This window comes from Antechinus flavipes, chromosome 2 (genome assembly GCF_016432865.1).
Source record: "Antechinus flavipes isolate AdamAnt ecotype Samford, QLD, Australia chromosome 2, AdamAnt_v2, whole genome shotgun sequence".
In the NCBI taxonomy this organism is placed as follows: domain Eukaryota; kingdom Metazoa; phylum Chordata; class Mammalia; order Dasyuromorphia; family Dasyuridae; genus Antechinus; species Antechinus flavipes.
The window spans coordinates 360,503,971-360,529,991 of record NC_067399.1 but is presented as its reverse complement, the minus strand read 5'-3'; the positions used below and the strand labels follow the sequence as shown (position 1 = coordinate 360,529,991).

The 26,021-nt window shown below is 36.1% G+C and overlaps 1 protein-coding gene across 14 annotated transcripts in view; it reads right to left on the bottom strand.

Annotated features, from left to right (window-relative positions):
* The window catches only part of LOC127549805 (core histone macro-H2A.1), a 99,307-nt gene that overhangs the window by 17,169 nt on the left and 56,117 nt on the right, over positions 1 to 26,021 (bottom strand). For 3 of the 14 annotated variants that reach the window (XM_051978153.1, XM_051978148.1, XM_051978149.1), the window contains exons 3-6: positions 24,694 to 24,800; positions 23,004 to 23,201; positions 15,198 to 15,308; positions 6,391 to 6,490 (exon numbers count right to left, since the gene is read on the bottom strand). In XM_051978153.1, the coding sequence (XP_051834113.1) occupies positions 6,391 to 6,490; positions 15,198 to 15,308; positions 23,004 to 23,201; positions 24,694 to 24,800 (516 nt within the window). The other 11 variants (XR_007950719.1, XR_007950720.1, XM_051978154.1 and 8 more) reach the window with 11 other exon arrangements.

The following is a 26,021-nucleotide window of genomic DNA, read 5'->3' as shown; positions in this document are numbered from 1 at the left end:
CACAATCTAATGTTAAATATTTAGACCTGGACCATGGCATTGTTCTGATGGACAACTAGCAAAGGCAATGGATTTTTGTCATTGAAATCAAAGAAAGCAATAAGACTGAATATTTCTGAATGAAAAGAGTTTGGCTTTTTTTTTTTTTTTTAAAGCTCTGATTCCTGTTTTGCACATCTTAAAGTTATTTTCCTGAAGGGAGGCTGAAGTACACCCTTTTAAACTATTTACTTATGCTTTAATTTTGGAAAAAAATCATGATATACATAAGACAAGTTTGTGGTGATTCATTTTTGAGGCACCGGAATGAATTATCCCAAATTTGCTTTGGATATATGCTACAAAAACAAGGACTGGATGTTTTAAAGAAATCTGCCTTATTCACATGGAGTTCACATCCCCAAAATGGGCAGACTGCATGGGTGAAATACTCCCAGTGTGGATTTAAAAAAAAGAAAAATGGCTCTGTACAAATAGAATTTGGGATCAGAGATAAACTTATGTTTGCAGAGTCCTGTCCCGAAATAGAACCATAGAATTTAGAGTTGGAAAGGACCCTAAAGATCATTTATTCCAATCATTGGGACTGCAGAGTCTGAAAAAGCATTGTTGTGAGTACTGAGAGGGTGATAACCAAACTCCATTCAGCTCCCCTTAAGGCAGAGACATTAAGGTGTTAAACCTGATCCTGGGCTGACTTTCAGAGATGTTCATTTTAAGATGCTTTATGTGGAATCCAGTCTTTCCTTCTACACTATAAAGTTCAGAAAAAAGAAATAGGATGTTTTGATAAGTCATGAGGCAAAAGCCACTTTTCAATACAAGTTTCTGAGCTCCAATCATTTTAAGCTTAAATGACAGGAACTATAATTTGTATATGACATTTACCTAAGATAATAATGAATAATAGAGAATAAGGGATAAACACTTACATAGTACAGGCTTGAAATGACCAGAGAATTGAAGCAAGGCCACTATGGAGTTGAAAGATGCAAACCTTAGCCTTGGTTCTCCATTCACTACCATGCAGAATGATTGTATCACTTCTTTCAAATCAGATAATATATGCAAAATATATTTGCAAAGCTTAAAACACTAAATAATGTGAGCCATTACTTTTATGATTATAGCATAGTACTACTTTGATCTTATACTTTTAGCTTGATTTGAGGGGAGAAGAAACATTCTAGAGTAAATGAATACAATTCAGGTTTTCTAACTTTATATACTAACTGAAATGAAACAGAAATTCCAAATTAGAAAATGTTAACAGCATTACAATAAGCCTCTTCCTTTCTACTGCTAGGAGATATGGCATATTATTAATATTTTATTCAATGAAAAGAATATGTTTTAAATTACTTAACAAATTGCCTTATTTTTTATTTGGAAAGAGATTAAAATTAAACTATGTTTAGATTAAGTATTGTGGTATCTAAATTCTACCCAAAATTAAGGACACACAATCAAGGTCCATTTTGATTCTATACATAGCTAGGTATGCATGGATGCATATGTATCTGTATTTTTTAAAATAAGATACATTTTTCCTCTATGTAGTCAAAATTCTTAACAAAGAATATTTTCTTTTTTAGTCTAATATCAGGGTTAATGATAAAGCAATTGGCTTATTTTCTCCCAAGCATAACTATGTGTTACTCTCATGAGAATAAGAGCATTATCTCATGCTTACAAAGCAGGCATAGTAAGTATTACAGTGCTTAGAACAGCCTAAGCAAGAATTTTGGCCTAGATGACTTGAGGCTTTATGCCTGTGGTAAATTTCACTGTTAGAAAGAACTTTAGGTGATCAAAGTTAATCATCAGAAGCTAAGCATTCGTGCAGGTTCACTTCTTCTTCCAGCAGTCATGGGACCTGGGAATTTATTATCAATCATAAGAACTTGGATTATCAGGCAGGGGTTTCTTTGAGTTAATCAGGCTCACTTCAAAGCAGACGGCAGACCCAAATGGGATATAAGTTTAGGTTGGGTTTGGTTGAGATGAAGTATGGCTCTGGTTTGATTCTGGCTTAAATGGAATCACCAGGTATCACTCCTAAAAACAGCTCCAAGCTGGCATATTCTAACATTGGTTCCATTAACAACTAACTGTGTAACCTTAAAGGCTTTCAAATTCTCTAGTCCCAACTTTTGTTCGTTCAACTGTGAGGTACACATACCCTTGGGAATGTAGAAAACTACTGAATGCAAGGTATCATTGCTAGCATTGTTCTGATAGTATTTCAAAGGGTTAATTAAGGTGGTTTCCTTTGGTTTCTGTGTCATCGGTCTGCAGAGGTATTATATCATACTGTAAGGTGGGTGTCTAGAAAAAAATATAAGGAATTCTTATCTTCCCTGGGATTGTTTAGAATTGTCCTTGTCTGAGAAGAATCTGAACAGTATCATTCTCAGGGAGTCCCTTCAGCTTCTAAACCAAGAGATTGGCTTCAAAGTTCTCAGGACAACTGGTAATTCAGAAAATGGCCTTCTAGATCCAAAGCATATTTAGTAGGTATCATGTGTCTAGAGGTCCTATCTTTGGATACAGATTAAAAAAGACAAACTGATCATGATGGATTGAGTACATAGTTCTCAATTTGATAAAATATATTATTAAATTGTTTTGTTATTCATAAAACAACTTTTTCCTGCTCATCACATTTCCATCTGGTTAAGTAAAGAGTGAAGTAGTTTCTGCCTCTTAGGCGCTCTACTTTAGGAAGTTTGAATTTCCCTTTTCATACTTGGATTTCTGTATATTTTATTTGTCTACATTAGGATTTAATTTTGACTTAACAGCCTCAGTTAATCTAGATTCTGCTTAATATTTTCTTCCAAGATACCATATTAGAAACCAAAGAAATTGTAAGTACCTTGAATTACAAAATATAACGATGAATGGAGACAGTCTAGAAATACTATATTTTCTTTAGAAATAGTGAACAAAACAAAACAGCAATAGACTGTTGGATTATAGCCATTTTGGAGACAGTATTATAAATTTCTGAAGGTGTCATCTTCTTTAGCTACCTTTAATGTAAGCTGACATTTAGGTAATTAATAACCTTAATTTCTAACATTTTGGTAGCTATCTTTGAACCTACAACTTAGTATTTTTGCATGATATGCTGCACTAGCATTTCTATATAACTATTCCTTACTATAAGACAATTTAATACATTTATAAAACTATAGAACCATAGAATTTAGAGTTGGAAAGTATTCCAATCATTAGGAACCAGTCAACTCAAAGAAAATAATTCCTCCAGCACATAAAAAAATTACCTGGCCCAGAGAAGGTGCTAAATAAACACTTGCTGATTGAAAGATTAAATTAGCAAGTGATAAAAGTCCTTTCTAGAATTTAGGGTTCTAGAAAGTCTTTGGAGAGATTAAATATCAATTAAACAACCAATAAGTATTTATTTATTTATTAGGCACCTACTATAATGCACCAAGTACTATGTTAAGCACTGGGGATATACACAAAAAGAATTATGAATTTTTTTTAGGAACATCTGTCCCATATATTGGAGAGATACCTGTATGTTACACAGAACTATGGATTCAGTTTTGATTCCTTCAGCTCTTGTGCAATCTAAAGCTGTGGTATCTTCATAATGTTAAAACAGCTTATCAACTTAGTAAAACGTTGAAGGAAAATAAAAATGAGTCAGTTCTGTGATTAAAACAAGCTGTGTCATGTAGAAAAACTATACTACTAATCAGATGATTTATTTTTTTCTCTTTGAATTTACTACGGTGACCTTGTTAAGTCAACTTGAAAGCTTTATTCAGCTTGAAGAAAGATTGTTGTCCTGATGGCATCCGAGAAAGGGGGAGGAGAAAGGGAGCAAAGGGGGGGAAAGAGGGAAGGGAGCGGGGGGGGGGGGGGGGGGAGAGAAGGAGGGGAGAAGGAGGGAGAAGGGGAGATTCCTCAACCAGAAACATCCATTTGATGCCTGCATGGCCCATCACAACTGGTCTTTTTGCCTTTTACATTGAGCCTAGGGAATACAGTTTAGAGCTATGATCAGGGGAACTTTGGAGGAAGGATATTTCATTTTTAAGACCCCATGAGTCAGGACTGCTGGAAGTGCAAGATGAATGCAGCCCTGCATAGCTATCAGAACGATCAAGCTTTTGTGGCTGATGGCCCATGCACACACACAAACTCCGCAGCACTGGGCTTTCCATTACCTACTTCACCACCGATGTAGAAGTCAGAGTTTGTCGGGTGAACGACAGCATCACTGTCGATCGTGGCAATATCAGCCTGTACAACTTGCAACTATAACAGGTAAACAAATGTAGATCAACTGGGTTGGATTGAGACCCATGCATAGGCTGTACATTCACTAACGCACCAATGGAAGTGTGGACCTACCTGGTGGATTCCAAAGTATGAGCCAAAACGGTAATCCAAGATGTGTGTACACGTGTGGATGGGGGTGAGAGGAGGAGGGATATCAAATGTGACATGTTTCAATTAAATGTTTGAATGACAGGTCTGAAAAAATCACATGAGATCATTTCCAAAGTTTTTTTTTTAAGTGGCTAACAACCCTTTCACTTTGTAGAAACCTATAAAACTGGTACCCCACTGAGAAGGATACTAATTTATGGTATGTTTTTTTTTTAATTGCGGATCATCAGGCCAACCAAAATAATGAGTTTCTCCATTCTGTCAGCAGCAATAAACTCACAGGTCTTAATTTTTATCCTTATGACATTTATCATTTTATCTACCTTCAAGGCACTTTTCTTTTAAATTGAGAAAACAGTATATTTGTCTGTAGAGAACTGGTAATTTCCCCCCTAATGTATTTTACATTTTAAGGTACATTCTATTGGTGCCACTTGGCCCTTCTTTGGTTGTATTTTCACTGCAAATAGTATCTGGAGAGGCAGTTAGATAGTACAATGTATAAAACACCAGCCCTAGATTAAGGAAACTCAAGTTCAAGTTATTTATCCTTGATTGCCTTACAGAGAAAAAGAGAGAGAGAGAGAGAGAGAGAGAGAGAGAGAGAAAGTGTCTGAACTGCGTGAAAATGGTATACTTGAAGCATAATGGCGTACTGATGGCATAATCACAAATATCTGAAATGGGGCTAGGCACAGAATATATTTGTAGATTTTGTTTACTCCTACACTTTGCAAAAATGTTTATGTATAATACCTGAAGAATAGAATGGAATTATTCTTTCATTAAGGAAAGTTGATGTTTTATAGCAGAGTTAAAAGTTAATAGGTATTTAGTACTGTTACTATACACTATTTATTGGAAAGAGTTCCTTTGAGGTTTTTCAATGTATTGGAAATATCAAAGGCAAAACTAAAGGGAGAAGGAGACATCTTCATCTCCACAGGCTAGCATTGAGAGGATAAGAGGTATTGCTAATAACCTATCACCATGACAGTGAAGGCTAAAGTGTATTTCTAAGCATGAGGATAATATGCACAGACCCACCCATCGATATTTTCTCACATATATCTTGTCTGCTCTATGGAGTTACATGAAACTCTGGAACAACTGTTTTCTCTTTATAAAGTATCCAGAGACTGAACTCCTATCTTTGGACTTTGATCTATTTCTTCTAAAGCATAGGTTAGGAAAGCCTCCTCCTATATAGAGGTCTTTTCTATCTTACCCCAATATGAAATTACTTTTTACTACTCAACTGTATATGTGTTGTACCCCCTCAGGAGACTGTGAGCTCCTGTTCTGCAAAGTAGGCTGGGTTGAAGGATATTCACTATAGTTTCTTTCCTCTGTTTTTCAATATCTAAAGCAGGGTTTTGCATATAATTTGCTGAATCACATTCCCAGGGTATGCTCTAAATAACTGGCACTGATTATTATTTCAATATAAAAGACAATGTGAAGGTAGATAATATTGAGAAAATCAATTTGCTTACCAATTAAAGTCAGCATGACAACTCGTAGCCACATTATATAATTTTCTTCTCTTCAATTATTTTCAGGTTTAGTTTGAATAACATTTGTAACGAGGGTTAGAATGGAGAAATTCTTATTTTGTTGTTACCTGAATATTTCAGTCAGTTAAAAAAAAATCCCCCCTCCCTCCACCCCTAGAAGCCAACAGTCAGTTTGATCATTATGGAAAAGAATTTAGACATAAATGTATTTGCAATCAGGTGAGATGATGCCAATCAGAATCAATGAAATGTACTGAGTCCCTTATACCTGGGCTAAGGTTGGTGTAAGCTGGACACAGCTCTGCAGGCTCAAACATCAGCCTAGGATTTGGGAATTTGGGTTAAACTATTTTACAGAAAAAGTTGTTCAAGAAGCTAAATTCTGGGTTCCATAGTTTTCCATCTGACAGCTGGTTGCGCCAAACCCATTCCCCCCAATTACCTAGGTCATCTTTAAGGTCAATGTCAGCATTGGTAGGATTGATAATGGCCTCCACCTCAAAGCCGGCTAAATTACTGATTTCACTGTGAATAAGGTTCAGCTGAAAAGAAAAGCATGAGGTGGGAAATAACAGGACAGCTGGGAAGTCACAGAAAAGCTGCAGAGAAGTGAGCCTTGCAACATAGATGGAAGTAACAAATACTCAAAACAAGGTACAGGTCACAAACAAGGTTGGTGATGGTGCAGGGATGGGATGGGGAGGATCAGTGCTCAAAATGAATCCATTTCAAACACAAGACTCAAATGCTACTCAGACTGCTGAAAGGAAGAATTTTTTTAGGTGCCAGCCTTAGAGAGACTTTAATGATGTCAATATGGAGTGAGGTGGGGGTTGGCAAAGTCTTAAACTGCACTGGATACATATATTACCCTTGGCAATGTTGATCATCCCAAAGCCTCTGTCCCAGAAAATCACTACCACGAGATTCAAAACCTCTCATTATGAGAACACAATGTTATTGAATTCCTGTCCCCTCCCATTGGCTTCATAGAACCAGACTGGCTTTGTTAGGGCTGGGGCTGGGGAGGAGTAATGTCATGTCAAACAAAGCAATCATGTATCTTCTGATTCAGTCAGGAGGCCAGTTAGGAGCTATAATGGTCTGTTGCTTAGAAACATCTAATTTCACCTGCCCATTCATCACAAGACTCTGGATTTCTCTAGATAGGACCAAGGGGAAAGGAAAAACAGTACTTCTTCAAGTACTAGTAATCTTAAAATTTGCCAAACTCTTTGGGCACTATTGTCCTGACACCCAATAGACTTCTCCTCTAGAATACTTCTCTTTGGCAAGTTTATTTCTATCCAATAAAACAGCTCCTTTATATTCTAGCTCATGACCATCCTTTTATCACATTTCCATGGCAACCCTGAGTATCTAACTATGAAGGGAAATTTTACACAGCAACCAGTGGGGTGCTGAGAATTAGAGAGCAATGGATGTTAGTCTCATATCTTCTACTTATTGCTTTTTAGACACAAATATTCAAATGGATTTTTTTAAAATGCAGATGTTAATACTTTGGCTTTGGTATTTTAAGAACAAAATTTGTGCCAAAGAAAAATATCAATGCCCAGAGAAGGTTGTTGAGACAGATTCTAGCCAAAATCTACCCCCACAAAAGAGGATGACCCATTGCTGGCAAAGGATATAACTATCCCAATATAGCCAGAATCTACTCTAGTCAGAGCTGTCTTATATGGTTTTCTGGGAAAACAAGTGAAAATCATATCAGAGGAGCTGAAAGCTGGCAACTGGGCCAATTGTTGCTTAGACTTCAATCCTCTGAATTTATGGAACCAAATATTTTATTGAAAACAAAACAAAACAAAAGCCCAGCACACTCCAAGCATTAGAATCATAAGCCCAGGTTTATGATCCCCAGAAGTAGTTAGTACATTCTCAAAATCGGGACTCTGTTTAGATTAAGAATAATTGTTTCTTAGGTAGGCAGTAGTGGAAACAAACTCTTATGTAACTATGCCAGAACCAGGCTCAGGGTAGGTCTAGCCATTTGACAGAGGGAATCACTTTTAATTACTAATTAGAGAGGTAGTGGACTAGCTTTCAGTTTGAACATTTAGTGGTTTAAGATAATCTTCCAAATGGCCTTGAATTGAGATCCTCAGATGTATTTCTTGGAACTCATGTGTGATGACCCGGGGATAGGAAGGAATGGTCTTCAAATAAAGAACTGCAATCTGGGACTTCAGCTGCCCGCAGTCCAGGCTTTTGAAAAAAAAAAATTAGTTTGGGATTCATTTTCATTCATTCATTCACTCACTCATTAGAAGGAGTCTTCCTGTGAACAGGAATAAATGGCATTAAAGAAAGTCAAGATTAACACTTGTAAATCATAGGTCTACCAATTGGGTAGAAATGTGGAGGCAATTTAATGGTTACTGTGTCTTAAACATTCGCACAATTGAGAACAAGGGGTGGTTGTTTCCAAATGATATCATTTGAGTCTTGCAATCTGACAACATGCAAATGCTGTTTTAAAAAAAAAAAAACTCAAATTAAGCCAATACCAAAGAAACACTGTTTCAGAGTTGGGAAAGGGAAGGAAAGAGGGGAAAAAGGAAAAGGGAAAGAAATACTTCATTTGGCATAGTATGGATGAGTGCACTTTTTACTATATCTATCACATTACTGCATTTTTGTATGTGCTTAAAACCACACATGCTTAAATCCTTAGAAATTCACACTTTTTTCCAGTTATATAAACTGTTCTGGTTTTGTGTTCAGAAATGCCTTAGGAAAGCTGGTTATTTATGTAGGATCTAATTCAACCAAGCCATAAAATACTCTCCAGTTTTGAGCTGGCTTTGTCCTAGGGAGATTGACTGCCTACATTTAGTGGAATTGGATTCTCTGCTGAGAATATGGAGTATAATATGGGTAGAATCTTATATCCTAGTCTGGTAAAAAGACAGAAATTTCAAACTGAAGCCATGAGGCTCCACAGACAATTTACAACTGTGGTGTGGAAATGTTTATCTTTATACCTGACACCAGTTCTGTGGAGAGACACGGGATACCAAAAGAACAGCCATTACTCATTGCTATGGATATATATACCTTCAAATCAAGATATTTTTTTTCTTCTCTTTTTTGAGGGATAGAAGAGAGGAAAAAGAAGTAGATGAAAAGAGGTGCAGGTACCTTGGTTAACTGCACATCATGTGGAAAAAATGAAATTCAGCAGAGACAAGTAATACAAAAAGGAAGAACAAACAGTGCACAGAAAACAGAAAGGTCAAGTGGACTAGGCATGAGCAGAGATGGTCAAGAAGATCTCAATGCCGTAACACATCACATACCAGCCGGAGTGAGTCAGCCCTTCATAAAAAATGCAAATGGAAAAGGCCAAAATAAGAGAACTCAAGACAGAAAATGTAAGGCCACCCTCTTGTTACCCTAGAAAGAACCTGAATAGGCAACAATGGACTTACCTCTGAAAGAGGTGTAGAAGAAAATAGGACTAGAAGGCAATTGAAACTACAATATGGGGAAATTTAGACTCGATATGAAGAATAATTTCCTGCCAGTAAGAATTGTGAGGCATTGGAAAGGGTGACATAAAAATGGTGGTATATTTATAAAATTAAGATGGTTTCTCATAGGTCAATCAGAATTTAATAAAATCATGTCTGAGAGACATCAAGGATAACTTCTCAAAGTTGCTGCCTGTACAAGGAGTCCATGGCTTTAATTTTGATTGGTTCTTAATGACATTGACCTTGTTCCTGACCACCTCAATATATTGACATCTGTTTGTATTGGTTTCTAATTGGTGTGTGTGTGTGAAAGAGAGATGAAGAAGTTAGAACCTCAACTAGCCTGCAAGCTTCTTAAAGGTGAGGGACCAATTTCATGCTTCCCATAAGTATACTCCCATAATCTAGGACAGGGCTAAGTAACAGATGGTGAAATTAAATATTAGCTGAAATGAATAATAAGACATATGTAGATGTAATGGTGAAATGGAATAATATTTTTATTAGTCTCTCTTCCTTTAATATAGAAAAGAGTAAACCGTTTTAAATATTCTAGATCTATTACAGTGACAGAAAACTGCCTTAACCTTCTTTCTTTTCATGCAGAATAATAAAGTCTTACTCAGAAACAATTATCATGTCTACTTTGAACAGAATTAGCTTTTTTAATGAGCTGAGATGATGTATCAGTGTCAGAGAAGTATTTAAATTGGAAGCTGCTATATGGAGATATATTTGCAACATATAGCAAAGTTTTTTTTTTTCTTAAACATCTTTTGGATATAAATGCAGATTTTATTATATCAATGTGAATGATCAACAAAAAAAGATTTAGAAGGTATTGATAATCCTTTCCTGTAATATAGGCTTGGGTGCTAGCTTATATTAATTCTCTGAAAAGGGGGAATTTAGATGAAATTGGAATTTTATCTTCCTATATTACTCACAAAGAATGGAACAATCCACTATCTCCAAAAAAAATCCAATCCTATAGAGCCTGTTTTTCTAATCCATTGTGAGAATCAGAACTTAACTGTAGTATCTGTTCATCTTCCCTATGTTGGGGAGAAAGTTGAACACTCTTACTTTTTTCTTTCTTATAAATATCTTTACTGGGGTATCATGAAACATCCAATGGCCACCAGGCCTTAATAATCTTGATGAGGGAAGTGCTGAGGCAATTCTGGGAACTTCAAACTGGCAACTTCCTCATAAAAAGCTTTTACTTTGTTCTATATAGAAACCACCACCAAAGTTCCCTGAAATGGAGTCACTCCAAATTGCCTTGCTTATTGTCTGAGTTGGTTCACAGAAATTTTCAAACACAATAGATAAAATAGTCACAGGATGGGATGGGAATACATGAATCTTTTCATAATCTAAAATAAGAGTCTAGAACTACAAGAAAAAAATAAGGAGTTAAGAGTCTTGAGGCTGATTTATAAACACCAGGAAGATTTGTAAGTAATGACTCATCATACATCCTGGGCTGTTCTGAAGAAGTATTAACTCTACTATGAAAAATTTTAAATTAAATTTGCTATTATTTGACAGTAATTTATGGAAATCTATGTTGGATGCTCTTTGGAGGGGTATCAGATTGTAAAAGTTCTGATAAAAGGACTCTGTCTCAAGCAGTAATTGCATCAGAAACCACAAAATAAAGGCATACAATTGGTTCAATACCACAGCACTGCCTTCATTTTCACAACAATTTTACAACGCAGTATTTATATGCGTTTATTAAAAACTTACAGCATAATTAAAGCAATTATTTCACAGATTTAAATATGTCAAGTACAACATTGTTAACAAGAACAAATAACTTATAGTCTCCAAGACTCATTTGCCTTTTTATTTAAATAGCTTAGCAACTGACATAGAGAACTGTTGCGATCAAACAGCATTTTCCAGCCCAACCTTCTTGCCATGTGCAGGAGACACCAAGTTTTCTCTTCACAGATGGGCAATCCTGATACATACTTGAAAAGTATGACTTGAGCAGTACAAAGAACTACTATAGAAATTGTACCACTATGAGACTTCTAAAATCAAAATTAACCTGTAGGTTAAAACAGATAAATCAAATTGCCCCAATTAAAAGTCAACTTGAATCTGAACACTGGAATTTTTTTTCCCCTGAGGCAATTGGAGTTAAGTGACTTGCCCAGGGCCACACAGCCAGGAAGTGATAAGTGTCTGAGATCAGATTTGAACTCAGGTCCTCCTGATTATCTACTGTACCACCTCCGTGCTCCTGAAAACTGGACATTTTTAATGGTGTTTTGAGATAGTGAAAATTATCTCTGTTCTATGATTCACAACACATAGTGTCACTTGTTTGTATAATTATTATAGTAGACAAATGACTGGAAAAATCTCTTGTCAAATTATATTAAATGTAAAATTCTTTCTCTGTTTAATACCTCAAAGAGTGAGAATGAAAGCCTTTTTGACTTCAGGAATAGCACTCTTTTATAGTGTTAGCATCAGAGGAGAGAACAGCCATACATATATACCATGTTATATCTTACTTTTTTGAGTTTTATTTGGGCAGTGGGTAAGGAAAGCATGATCTGAATCACAGAGAAAGTACAATTTAGGGAAAGGAGAAATAGGTGCAGAGAAATTCTTAGGTTCAAAATCAGGTTCTGACATTTGCTGTTAATGTGAATATAAGTTTATTTAACTGTTCAGATTATCAGTGTCTTTATCAGCAAAATGGAGGCACTAATACCTATAGGGTTGTGAACAAAGTGCTTTGTAAGGTTTAATGTGTCATATAATGTATTATTATATATATAAATCTAACATTTAACTGCTTTATAAGGTTGAATTTTATTTAGGAAATCTCTCTTGTTGGTATTTATGTATCTTTAGTTTATTATACATAGGAACAAGTGATAAAACATTTTTTCCTGTGCTGATCAGCCTTTATTTTGAAGTTGTTATTTGAAGGTAATCTAAACACAATTAATTCTGTGAAAACTATGGGAGTACAACTCAGTAATTGCTTCCAATTTTAAAATGCCAGAGGATAATTTTCTAACAAAGTGCGAAACACAAAATATTTGCTGAGAGGTTAATAGTTAAGTTGCAAAAATTCAGTCTTAGCATTGTATTTCAGCAGCATACTGAATTACTAGTGTGCAAACTCTCCTGCCAATGTAATTCAATGACTGTCCTGCAACTTAAGAAGTCTTAATTAGTTGCACTGAAAAATTAAGTGACTTGCCAAAAGTCACATATTCAGGATATGCTATGATAGAAGTTGAACCCAGGTCTTTATTACTTTGAAATTGGCCCTTTGACCAACCTGACATCTATTATGGTCTACAGATTCTAAATTTGCCTACAGGAATAGTTCTTCTGCATGGAGTTCTGGCATTAACTTCACCTGCATCTTTCCTAAAGTACCCAACATTCTTAACTGAAATACAAATTAAAAGAACAGTATTGTTTCAGGGACTTTCTTTCCAAGGAATATAGCCAAGCGGGAATACTGATTTCACTGCTCTACTCTAACACAATTCCTCATATTTTCGCTATTTCCTAAATAGCATTGCACTAAATGTCTGCAAGCAGTTTAAATGGTGACAGCACAAATTACAAGCTTGCTATGCACTTTGGCTGGCTGCTCCTGAACACTGTTGTGTGGCTGACATTAACTAGTTTAGCCTGTTTAAAGAATCCTCTTCTCATATCAAAAACATTTCTGTGGAGTCTGGTAATGAAACATAAATGAGAAGGAAGAATAAATTTAAATGAGTTGTGTAAAAGTTCCATCTCTTTCCATCTTAACCTTCAACAGATTTTGAATGAATAAAAAACTCCTGATTCTTTTATGTGCACTGAAGCCTTCCTACTGTGCTCAGGGAAAAAAAAAAAATTAGTGTATTGGGTCAGGTTTACTATAACTGTAAAAACATTGTACCTACCATACTTGGGTAAATTGAAGAACCAGTCCCTTCATCCAAGGAGTTTACAAATGACTAAGGAGAAAGGCAAGCCAGAATCTGTTTCTTTATAAAATACATTAAAAAGTTGGAAAATGGGGGAGAGTTTTTCCTTAATTCACACACATAAAAAATTTCTTTTTAACTATGTGGGAAGCATTTTTTTCCCCTATTCATCAAGGCAGGGTGAGAAATTCTAACACAAAGCAACAATGGGAGTTAGCTTTAAGTAAGTAGCAGAGATAGAAGCAAGCAGAAGAGACTGTAGGGACAAGCTGCCAAAGAGCAGGGAAAGGGAAGAAGTAGGTGTGGGAATGGAACACTAAGGGCTCTATATTTTCCTGTACTTAACATATTACCAGGTCTTGGAAATTCCATCTGGCCCAAGGAACTTAGTATAAGCTGGTGGGGAGGGGGACAGGGCTCAAGTAGCAACACTTTTCACCCCTCATTCCAATCAAGGTAATTTGTATGAAGAGTCACATTAATCTGGGATCTATTGCCCAAGGAACAAATAAAAGTATGTAAAACTATTCCCAATCAATTGACTTTCTTATTTTGTGCAATTAAAAACATAAAGTGAATTTAGAAAGTAAAAATTTCAAACTTTGTGCTTAAAACATCAAATTTATGCTTTTTTTTTTTTTAAAAAGTACTAAAAGCACAAATAGCATTTGCAAAACAGAAGCTTTTTAAATTACATTTTACAACAATACATTAGCATAAAATTACAATAAGAGACTACCTATAACCTGGTTTTGGAAAAACATAAAGGATTCAAAGAAAAATCTCAGTGGCAGGATTAAATAGAATGAATCACTTATGATGCAAAAATAACTTCACACTGAGAGTTAACATATGATGCCATGTCTAAATAAAATATCATTAAAAATAGATCAAATTTAACCCTTAAATTGTATCACTTAAATTTTCAAGAAAGGAAATGATCCGAATATAATATCTAATTCTTTTTTATTCACTGTATGTTTTTTAAGGCAGTGTTCATAACTATTATATTTTCAAGGCTTAAAAGCTCTTGATATCATTTTTATTCACAATAAAAACCAATTATCTTTTATAAACTGTGACATCTTTTGCAAAACTATATCATTAGAACAACTGAAAATATATTGCACAAGGTTAAAAAAAAACACCAAACAATAAGGATTTTTATAAATTGATGTCAGTAAATAAAAACCCTAGTACACATATAAGAACCAACCCACCCTTTAGGTCAGAAAGATTACTGTACTGGAAAATGAAAGTGATATTCTTTCAGATGTGGTTAGTGACCCGCCAATTGTTCTCACACTTTCTGCCAAGGATTCTTTTTGCTTCTAGCTAATTTAACAATTTACCTTTCAGACAGAGTTCCACCTGTACCAGGAAGCTTATAGGAGCTGCTGGCCATATTATATATACAGATCAGCTTCTTAAACTCTTATATTTGAAATGTCTACACTTTTCCTTATCTACTCAGCACCCATTTTCTGAACATCCTTTTTCACCACTCCCAGTTTTTCCAAATTTTCTACTATCTTCAATGTTTTCCCAACATATCTGACACCTGTAGCTCCTGAGACCTAACCTAGTCCTTTGCTTAATCATGGTGCCAACTTAGAGTCTCAAAGTTCTCACAAATAGGACCAGATCACACCCCCAAAAGTTCCCACACTTCACAGAGGACATTATACGGCTGTGTGTGTGTGTGTGTGTGTGTGTGTGTGTAAGAGAGAGAAAATCTTGAGGCTGTTCAATAGCTCATTTAATTTTGAAGAGTGCTAGCATACCTTCTGGCCGAGGAAGAGGCTTTTGGTGGAAAGGACGGTGAATCCATCAGCAGGAGTGCCCTCCGTGGTACTATCTGCACTGGCTGCTTTGCTGACTTCTCCCTGCTTCTTCTTGCATAAATAGAGTTGATTAGTTTAAATCTGCATATGAGGAGGTTCTCATTTAACTGAACATTTGTCTGCTGAGGCTGGCATGTAGCACTTCACTGTAAAACCAAGAGAACAATGTAAAACATCTAATCATGGAGTTTAAATTTAGAGATGAGCAGAACTTTATGGCTTATATACTTTAACATCCCTCATTTTGCAGAGAAAGAAATTGAAGCTAGATATTATACAGGCAAAAAGTAGCAGAGTTGGAATTATCTGGATTTTCTGATTTTAAATCCAGTATTATCCTTATTGTGCCTATGACATACTATCAGTGATGGACTAACGACCAGTGCCCCTCTCTGTCACTATCACATACCCCACACTCTGAGAATCCTACTCTTATTTTTCTCCCTCCTAGCAAAATCCAGTCTTAGAAAATACATGATAAATTCTTTCACAAAGAGGTTTAACTGACTGATTCTTTTTTTGTTGTTTGTTTTTGCTGAGGCAATTGGGATTACATGACTTGCCTAGAGTCACAAGTTAGGAAGTGTTAAGTGTCTGCGGCCACATTTGAACTCAGGTCCTCCTGACTTCAGAGCTGGTGCTCTATCCACTGCACCACCTAGCAGCCCCAACTGACTGATTCTTAAAAGAGACCTCTTCCTGATTCTTCCATCTTCACAAAATCTTGAGCTAAAGGAATGAATCTGATGAAATTTCAAACATTAATAGTAAAGGTAGAGGTTTGGTAAAAGGCTTTTTTGTTTTGTATGTGTGCCTATAGATCTTCCAGGCAACCCAGAAATAATTTGGTTCGCTTTATTTTATGCCAACATTTATAACCAGTAAGGTTAAAACCAATGATTTGCCCAAGAGCTCCCTCCCCAATGTCTCACCTAAAAGCAGTATTACTATTCCATGAATTATAGTTGTGATAGTTTAACAGTGCTCAAGAAAAACAGGTAAAGTAGAGTGACATGAGGTCTTTTGTCCAAAAGAATGGTCCTTGGACCCCTAAATATCTGAGGATCAACAATCTAGATATGAATTACCCATTCTATAGGTATTCTATCTGCTCCGTTAAGGACTCAATTGAGACACACTTCTCCATAACAGGACTAATTCATAAGGGCTTTGAGAACAGCACCAAAGATGGTTGCTTTTAACATATACAAAATGGATCTCCTGTGTCTCCTGTGCATTTTAATGAAACAGAAGTGAGGTTTCTTGTTTTGTTTTGTTTTTTGCCTCTTTTACACTTTGCCTAATATTTAGCTGGGAACTAAAAAAAAGAGGTTGGTGGCGTTTTGAGCCCAGAATGGATGGACAGTGAGTAATTATTAACAGAAAATATGACAGTAGAACTTAAGGCTAGAAGGGAAATCAGAGATAATCTAGTCTAATCCCCTGAGAAAACTGAGGCCTAGAAGTTAAATACTTAGGCTCCTATAACTTAGTGATGGAAGGTCTCTCAGAGATCAATTTGCCCAGTAAGCAGTAGAACCATAATTTAAACCTCAGTCTCCAAAATCCAAATCAAGTTCTCTGTCACTGATGCAAAGGAAGGAATAGCACTATCGTTTCTAAAAGGGCCAGGTCCCTTCTTCATAGGCCTTGCAATCAACTCAAAAGGTGGGACAGTAGTGCAGTGCTAAGGAAATTTGGATCTTGGAGTCAAAAGAACTAAATCTGAATCTAAACTCTGCCATACTCTATATAGGCTCTGTATAGGACTCTGAACACTTTAGCTGTCTGGGCCTCAGAACTGTGGTTAAATAAGATGACCTCTAAGGTCCTGGAGAGCACTGTAGTTTCAGACACTTATTCAGCTGTGTGACCTGAATCACAGTCTGCCTTAATTTCCTCAACTGTAAAAGGTGATAATAGCACCTAGCTCACCAGGATTATTTTAAGAATTAAATTAAACTTGAATATTTGTAAAATGCTTAGCATATAGTAGGTATTTAATAAATAATTGTTTCCTTTGTTTCCCTATTATCTTCCTTTCATTTCTAGAACTCTTGTTCTACCATCCTATAAAGCAGTCTAAATGACTGATATCCATTCCAGATTTTGTTTCAATTTCCCAAATATTCAGCTGATTCTATGATCCAGATTTGCATGCTTAAATAGCAACAATATCCCTCTTATTGATTCCCTTAGATGGCACAAGCTCAGTTGTCACTCATGGAAAAAGAGTCTGATTCTTCAATAAAAGTTTATCAAAGAGACAGTAGAAGTGTTGAAACAATGGTAGCTTTTCCAAAGAGCCATTTCACTTTATTGTTATCCCGACTTAAACAATCCTCATCTGAATCCCTTATATTTGTGGTTAGAATATTTAGACCTCCAATAGAGAAAGACTATAACAACATCATCCAGAATCTTGACTAGCCTGTGAGAAGGGAGAACTGATGCGAATGTCCTATTTTTTACTCTGGGTAAAGGGAAAGATTCTGAATGAAAATTATCTTTACCTTAACTTCTGGCTAAAAAAAACTAATCACATTAATAGGTTACCAATTCCCCAAGAATAATCTCAATATTATTTGCCTTAAGTTTATCGTTAAGATATTTATTCATAAATTCTTTTTCTCAACTTAATATGCACATAAAGTTTACAGATACAATTCAAGTCCTCATCTAGATAGGAATTATATTTGTGATTTTATTGAGTTAGAGAATGCCTAGATGAGAGAACTTTCAATGCAGGGGCACCTTCTTTGTAACTTAAAGTACTAGAGAACTGCCTAGACTACTATTGTGGTTAAATGAGTTACTGGCCAGTCACCGAATCAGAAGGTTTCAGAGGTAGACTATGAACCCAGATCTTCCCCATTTCTTCCCAGATCTATCTGTATTTGTGTGTACATTCAAAGACAATTATAAAAATGAAATGTTTGAAACTAACTGGATCAAAATGCATTAAATGAAAAATTCCACTATCTGCTTAAAAATCTCCACCATAACAGATTCAGTTGTTAGATACTTGGAAGGAGTTTCTTTTTTTTTTTTTTTTTTTTTTTAATTTAAATGACATGTAAGAAAAAGAATATGGTGTATTGGTCTTCAAGGTTTGACACTTGATAATGAGCAATGCCCTTTTCCTTCAAGTGTTTGGGAATGTTAGGGGGCATTCCAAGTATTCTTTGACAAGGTATTTTAAGAACAGGAAGAGGGGAGAAGCAGGGATTTCCACTGATTTCTGGGAGTTGACACCACAATTCACATTAAACAAATGTTTGGAAAACTAGCTGTTCACAGGTCCAATTTCAATTCCCCTCAGGGTTTAACGTTAGCCAAATACTGGTACAGTAAGCATACAATGTGCTTTATTGTGTGGAAGAAAAACAGACCACCATCACAGACTTCCTGCTTTTGTAATCAAGGAAAAAGTGGAGTTTTGGAGTGATCATTCGTGTGTGGTTATTAGAAATTCTGGGCTCTAAATATAGCTCCACCAAGAAATGTTCCCCACTACTTTCCTCTCTCTCCTGTCCCAGTCCAAAAAGAAAACATGCCTGGATTTGGAAGGTCTGGAAGTTGAGAAAGGCATTGGGAATAAATAAATACATTTTAAAAACACCTGGGGGTCAAGGTAGCGGGACTGGGAATGACCAAGGGCTGCATTCTGAAATCACAATGAAAAGCCAGAGACTTTGTTTAGCTACTCAGGTAGGCTTTCTTCAGCATTCTGGACTAAATATGAAGCAGTGAAGTTCGAATACAAAAAATGTAGTTGTTCTGCTGTTCAACTGTTCAGATCAGTTGCTCAACCACACTGCTTATGGGATGCTTATGGTCAGAGCTGGGAAATCTCTTAAAGAATAGATCTGGATCTTTCTCATAAGCTTCAGAGTTGATCCACCTGACGTTTTCTTAGTCATCTCAAATGCACATATGTTTGTGTGTGAAAAAGAACAGTCCAACCTGTTAATTTTATACTTTGCAAGAACAAGTATGGAACATTCCACGGAATCCCTGAGTAGCCCTGAACCACCTATGGGACTTCTGAGGGAAGTGGAATTTAAGTCTGGAAATAACTTCTAGTAAGTTATTCAATATTATGTTTCCCTTTCAAAAGGCTTGGAGCAATTCTCAGGTGGTCTGGGAAAGGTTTTTTGAACTGTTGTTTTATAGGAAGTACCTCATTGCTCTGAAAGAAATGAGGTTTGCATGGAAGAAATTTCTCCAAGTTTACTTTGACTCTACTCAGAGACATTAGCAAATTCTAAAGGCAGTAGGTAGACAAAAGAGAGGCAAATTGGTGCAGGGGTTAGCAAGCCAGATTTGAAGCTGGAAAGGGGCAGGTTTCAGTCTTTCTTTTGGAATATATGGAACAGAATGGAAAAGCACTCATTAAGTGCTTTCTAGATACTAAGTACTATCAACATAAACAAACAATCTGTAGAAGTTCACATTCTAAACAGGGGAGACAACAAATAAAGGAGTTTCATGTTCATGTTCAGTTCATGGAAGATAGAAAAGTCAGGAAGTAATTAAGCAAGAGAAGTAGCAGGGCAGATGGCAAGGCCCTGAGGACCTGAAGAACTATGTCAGAGCAAATAGTCCCCTACCAAGATCCAAGGGTTAAAATGGAGTGGGGCTCTAGCACAACTCCAACAGAAACAGGGAGATATGTATACACATAGAAACAGACATACAAGTCTGTCTGTGGTTCGACTCTCTTAATCTCTCAGTGTCCTCAGCAACTCTCCCAAAACTGTAAGTTAAAGATGAATTGTTAATCTATTTAAACAAAAAACTAATCCCATCTCAATACCCTCCACCCCAAAACAGTAACAACCACAAAACAGGCAGCAAGAGGTAATTGGTTACAAACCGTCTTTAAAATTACCAAAAAAAAGAGTTCTCGTCATGCTGATAACACACTCCCACTAGGCAAGTCATTCAATAAACTCCCAGAGCTTCACTCTCCCCATTTGTAAAATGAGAAGGGTTGCAGTAGATGATCTCTAAGGACCCTTTCTTGCCACAGCTCTATGATTCTACGGTTAAATAGGGAAACAAAGACTAAAGGCTTTCATCACACTCCTGCTAAAACCAGGCTGTGCTGATCAGAGACATAGAAGAAGTGATGTGTGTGTGTGTGTATGTTTCTAAGAAGCCTTTACTTGGTATGCTGTAGGAATGGATGGCAGATCATTCATCTTGATCATTTTTATCAATCTAGCCTTCCAAAGGACACTTTCCTTATTGGTAGAAATTAAAAGATTCTCATCCCAGGAAGCATAAGTGGCCTTCTAAATCTGCCATTCATCTTCTGTGATTCTAAGATTCCTTCTAGTTCTGACATTCTGAGTTTGCATAGAAAATCATATATATCTCCATGAAATAGAAATTAAGATCTGTCCATTTCATGGCTCTCTTCAACAATGAGATGATTCAAACCAGTTCCAATTGTTCAGTAATGAGAATCAGCAACACCCAGAGAGAGCACTATGGGAAATGAGTATGGACCATAACATAGTATTTCCACTCTTGCTGTTATTGTTTGCTGGCATTTTTGTTTTCCTTCCCAAGTTATTTTTCCCTTCTTTATAGATCCGATTTCTCTTGTGCAGCAAGATAACTGTATAAATATGTATACATATATTGTATTTAACATATACTTTAACATATTTAACATGTATTGGACTGCCTGCCACCTAGGAGAGAGGGTGGGGGGGAAAGGGGGAAAAGGGGAAAAGTGGGAACAGAAGGTTTTGCAAGGTTCCATGTTGAAAAATTATCCATGCATATGTTTTGTAAATAAAAAGCTATAATATTAAAAAAAAAAAAAAAAGATCTGTCCATTTAGGGAATTTTGAAATAGTTTTAGTTCTTTTTTTTGGTACTTACTAATAGTATATGGAAGGATATTGTAGAATATAGAAAAAACTATTTATAGAGCCAATGTTCAAATCCTACCTCTGATACAAGTTAAATCAGGAGAGAAGATTTTCTCCCCTGGGAGTTCCTGTACCAATGAAATTCCAGATCCAAGCCCTAGATTCCACTAGTTTTATTTATTTACTTGGAGACAATATGGTACACAAGACAAGAGGACCTGGTTTGGGGCACAAGTTCTGCTACTCATTATGTAATGATGAGTGAGTCACATAACTTTTCTGGACCTCAGCTCCATACCTGTGAAATAAGGAGGGATGGGGATGGGGGTGTGGGATAAAATGGTTTGCAAGATCTTCTCCATCTCTAAATCTACGAAAGATGAATGATGATCCTATGAACCTGTCAGGTAGAAATAGAGGTACCAAAAGCAGAATATGGCATGTACTGTCAAATTATCATGTAGTAAGTTTGGCTTAATTGCTTCCTTTTTCAAATGGACTAATAACAAAATTCAATATGGCACTTTTTTAAAAGAATAGGTTACCATGGAGTTAGGAGAACACATTTTTCAAAACAGAATGACCATCAATGTCCAAAGCTGTTGAGATAGGAGACTAAAATGAATGCTTTCTAAGCACTTTTCCAGCTCAAGTGCTGTGGTGCCCATCTTATTAAAAATGCATCTGATGAAGCAAAAGGAAAAGTTTCATTTTTACCCACGTGGCCTCTTGATTTAAAATGGAAATCTTTTGGCCACAGTTGACAGATATATAGAAAGCAGGACAAATGTGCTTATAGATTATTCTCAATTGTTCCTTTCTGAGTCAGCTTAATCTATTTCCCTATTGACAATACATTGCTACAAGTAATCTAATAACTAAGATTCAACCCACTTTCCCACTAAGAAAAAGGTAAATCATTCCCATTTGCTTGTTTTATTTCATAAATTAAAATAAAATTTTTAAAAGAACAAATGTAATCTGGATTTCAGAAGATAAAGCAGAACAGTTTACTTATAAGAGCAAAAAATCATCTACCTATCCCACTCCTCAGTAACTAACCCTATTCACATTCTCTGAACAGGAATACATGGCACTAAATGTCTGGACAGCATTTGTGTTTTTTTCTCTTTGATGCTGGAGTAATAACATTCCAATGAAGAAAACACCTGGGATATTTGGGAATGTTCCCATTCACCAGGAGATTTTAAGTCACTGCAATGAGTAGTGACAACTGGGGAAAAGTTATTTTTCAAGAGTCCAACATATTCCTTTGAAGGTAAATATTTTCCTTCAAATAATCAACCAGCATGTTCTCTTATATATTGAGCATTTTAATTTTTGAGGAATGTAGATTACTTAAAGAAAAATTCATAAGTACAAGTAAACATGAGAACATAAGAACTGCTCCACCTAGTTGCCCCATAGGCATAGTTGACCCATTATTCTGTATCCAACATGATAAGAAGGAATAGAATACGAAGGGTTTGGCTGACCTAGGTGATATAATACTTGAGGAGTAGCTAGATGATGGGTTTTTTAGAAGGTACATACAGTTCTGTCAGTCACAAATATGTCCAATTCCTTAAATTCATGTTTACTTCCTGCCTCTAATAGTTCTTGGGGTAACAACTTCCACAAATTATTGGGCACTGTACAAAGCAGGACTCCCTTTTATTTGCCCTAAATTTACTTCATCCAAAGTTCCTAAAACTCTAATCCTTAGAGGATATGCATAGAGTTTAAGTGGAACTTTGCTCTTACTTCAGCAGTGCCTCACACACATAATAAATGCATGTTGGCATGAATAGTGTATTAAGCCTCAGATGTCCAATGGTGGCTTGGCAAAACAACATACCTTAGATTTTCTGGGTCCTTTCTTGCCTCCTGATTTCTTTGACACAGGTTTCTTCTGTGATGGAGATTTGGCCTTTTTGGCTGGTGGGGGAGTAATGATAGCTTCCAGTTTGCCTTTGGATCCTCTCTTCTTTGCTAGCAATTCCGGATGGATATTTGGTAAAACACCCCCACTGGCAATGGTGACCCCCTTTAACAGCTGCCGGCAAATCAAAGAGGCACATTATAAATCAACATTCCCAGGCCTGCATATTGACAACTTTTTCATATTGAAACTGATGATCTAGGGGCATGGAAGGTCAAAACTTCAGGGAATTTAAGGATCACTTAAAACTGTGGCTTAGAAAAGGCAAAGATCCTATGACCAGACTGAGACAAGAAGACAAACTTTTGGATTTTTTATTAAGTGTTCTTTACCAAATGGACCTCTCCATCAGAAAATGTATGTTCTTAAATGGGAAAGTTGTTGTGTTACATGATCTACAAGTTTACTTCCAATTCTGAAATTCTAAGTACTCATTTTTAATAAATGGCATACTTTCCTCTACTGTCAAACACAAATTTTCAAGCACTGAAAAAAAGAGTGAAATTTTCATCTGTGTTAGCATCTTTGTACTTTCTCTCCCTCCCTGATATTTCACTCCATATCAGACATGGGTTGGTAAATATTTAATAAACAGCTCTCCCCACCCCCCCAAAAAAGGCACATATAACACATTTTTAAGATCAATTTGCATAATTAATACCTTTTCCATTACCTTTTTAAGGGTAGACAAAAATAAAATGATAATCAAGCCCTGGTTTTGTAGCGTGACCAGTTTCTGAGGGGGTAAATATTTACACTGAATACTTAACAATGGATTTTCATGAACAGGTATGAGCTATCTGTAACAGACCAATGCTTCAGAACCTCCCGCCTTCCCTTCTGTATAGTCAAGAAAAAAAAAAAGGCCTCTCTATAATTAGCATGACATGAATTGCTTAATGCTTGATATAGCATACAATTTTTGCCTCCTGCTCTACTCATTCTTGTGGATTTGACTGAAGTCTTCCGAGAGGTTCAGATTTGTTCTTTCAAGAATCCTACATTTAAATCTTACTTAAATGTCTGATTGTAGAATGGTGGTGATGTGGTGTTCTACTACGCCTAAGCTCAGTTAGTTAATAAAGATGTGAGTTGAGAGCCACCTGACAAATTGTATACCTCTGGTGCCAAATAAGGCAAGGTTGAAGAGACCAGTTAAGTCCAGAAAGGCCAATTATTAGCAAGGTGACAACAGAAGTAGTACTGGACTTTCCCAAGTGCACAGAACCAGATTAAAATGTAATTGGCAAATGTTTGAATAAATTAAAATACAATAAAAATAAATTTAATTTGTGGTTTTATAAGTCAAAATGAAGCCCATACCCTCAGACTACAGAATAAGTTTTTCAACTAGAGCATCTCTTGAATACAATCTACCAAAACTGCGGGTTCAATAACTGAAGATTAGCCCTGTCCAATAGGCCATGAGATTGCAGATAAATGAAAGAGAAATCAAAGTGATGACCCTTGATACTGATCTCATCCTTTAAAACTGGCAGACAACAAAAGGCTTTGGAGAAGGGAGAGTTTGAATGAAAGAAGTTCTTCAAAAGGGGTCAACTATTTTAAATCTATTCTGAGATGCACCCATGGCTTGTGTTCCTACCTGGTTTAATTCTTCATCATTGGCTACAGCCAAAAGGATGTGTCGAGGAGTGACTCTTCCCTTCTTGTTGTCTCTTGCAGCATTCCCAGCCAATTCCAGAATTTCTGCTGTAGATGGGAAGAGACAGAAGAATAATGGCTCTTGGTTAGTGTCACAGAAGTGGAAAATTTCCCCTTGTGACATACAAAGTAACCTCCTATTAGGCACTGCAACTTAGTCACTTCATGAAACTTTTACAATCCTGATCAAATGTCTCATTCTTTCTTGATTCTAACATTTATCATACAACCTGGTAAACAAGAGAAAATTAATTCTAGGACCTTTCTATGAAGCAATACTTTGTATAAGGCTAGTTCATAGGATGGTGTTCCCTGAAGTCACTGGTTCAGAAACTAGTTTCTTTTCCTTTCTGAGTGCTAGTTTTCTTGTGAAATAAAAAAGGTCTTAGATTAGATGAGGTTGAAGACTCCTTCCCACTTTGATAAAAACAGTACAGTATAGAAGATAAAGAAAAGGCTCATTTATTGTTAGAAAACATAGGAGTTCACATCCCTACTTTATGACCTGGGCTGAAACACTTAAGCTACATACACCTCAATTTTCTTATCTGTTCATGAGAGATTATGATATTTACATTATCTCAGATTAATAGAAAAGACCAAATAAGATATGTAAAACACTTTATAAACTGTAAAGCATCATAAATAAAGGAATTATGGAGAGAACGCTGGTTTGGATGGAGCTGGATGGAGGCTTGGGGCCAAAATAACACTCTGGCCATATAAAATAGCATTCTACCTGGAAGATATAGATTTGAATTCTGTTCCATCTTTACTAACTGTGTGACCAAAAGCTAGTTCCCTTACTTTCTGAGTCTCAATTTCTTCATGTCTACAAGAAGGGTTTGTAATATCTAAATCATGATGGCATCTGATGCCAAAAGACCCTTCTGTTGCTCACTTTTTATATTTCAGTTAGTGAGCATGAAGTGAGTAAATATGTCTGGGACAATCACACACAGAACTTTTAACACATTCTTATTCCCCCAAACTTCTAAAGTCCCTCATAATTTCCTTAACTTGTTTTGAAAATGAGAGATTTTAAAACTTGGGAGTTTGTGTCTATTGAGATTCCATGTTCACATTAATTGACATCTGTCTGCAAAATAAAGCATTTGGTTTCAATGACAAATGTTTCAACTGCTGCAACTGAAAAAAAAAATTTATGAATAAGCCACTGAGGCAATATAGATGCTGTCTATTTTACTGTATCAAATGTGTAACAAGGAATGGATCAACTAATCAATAGATATTTATTAAATACCTACT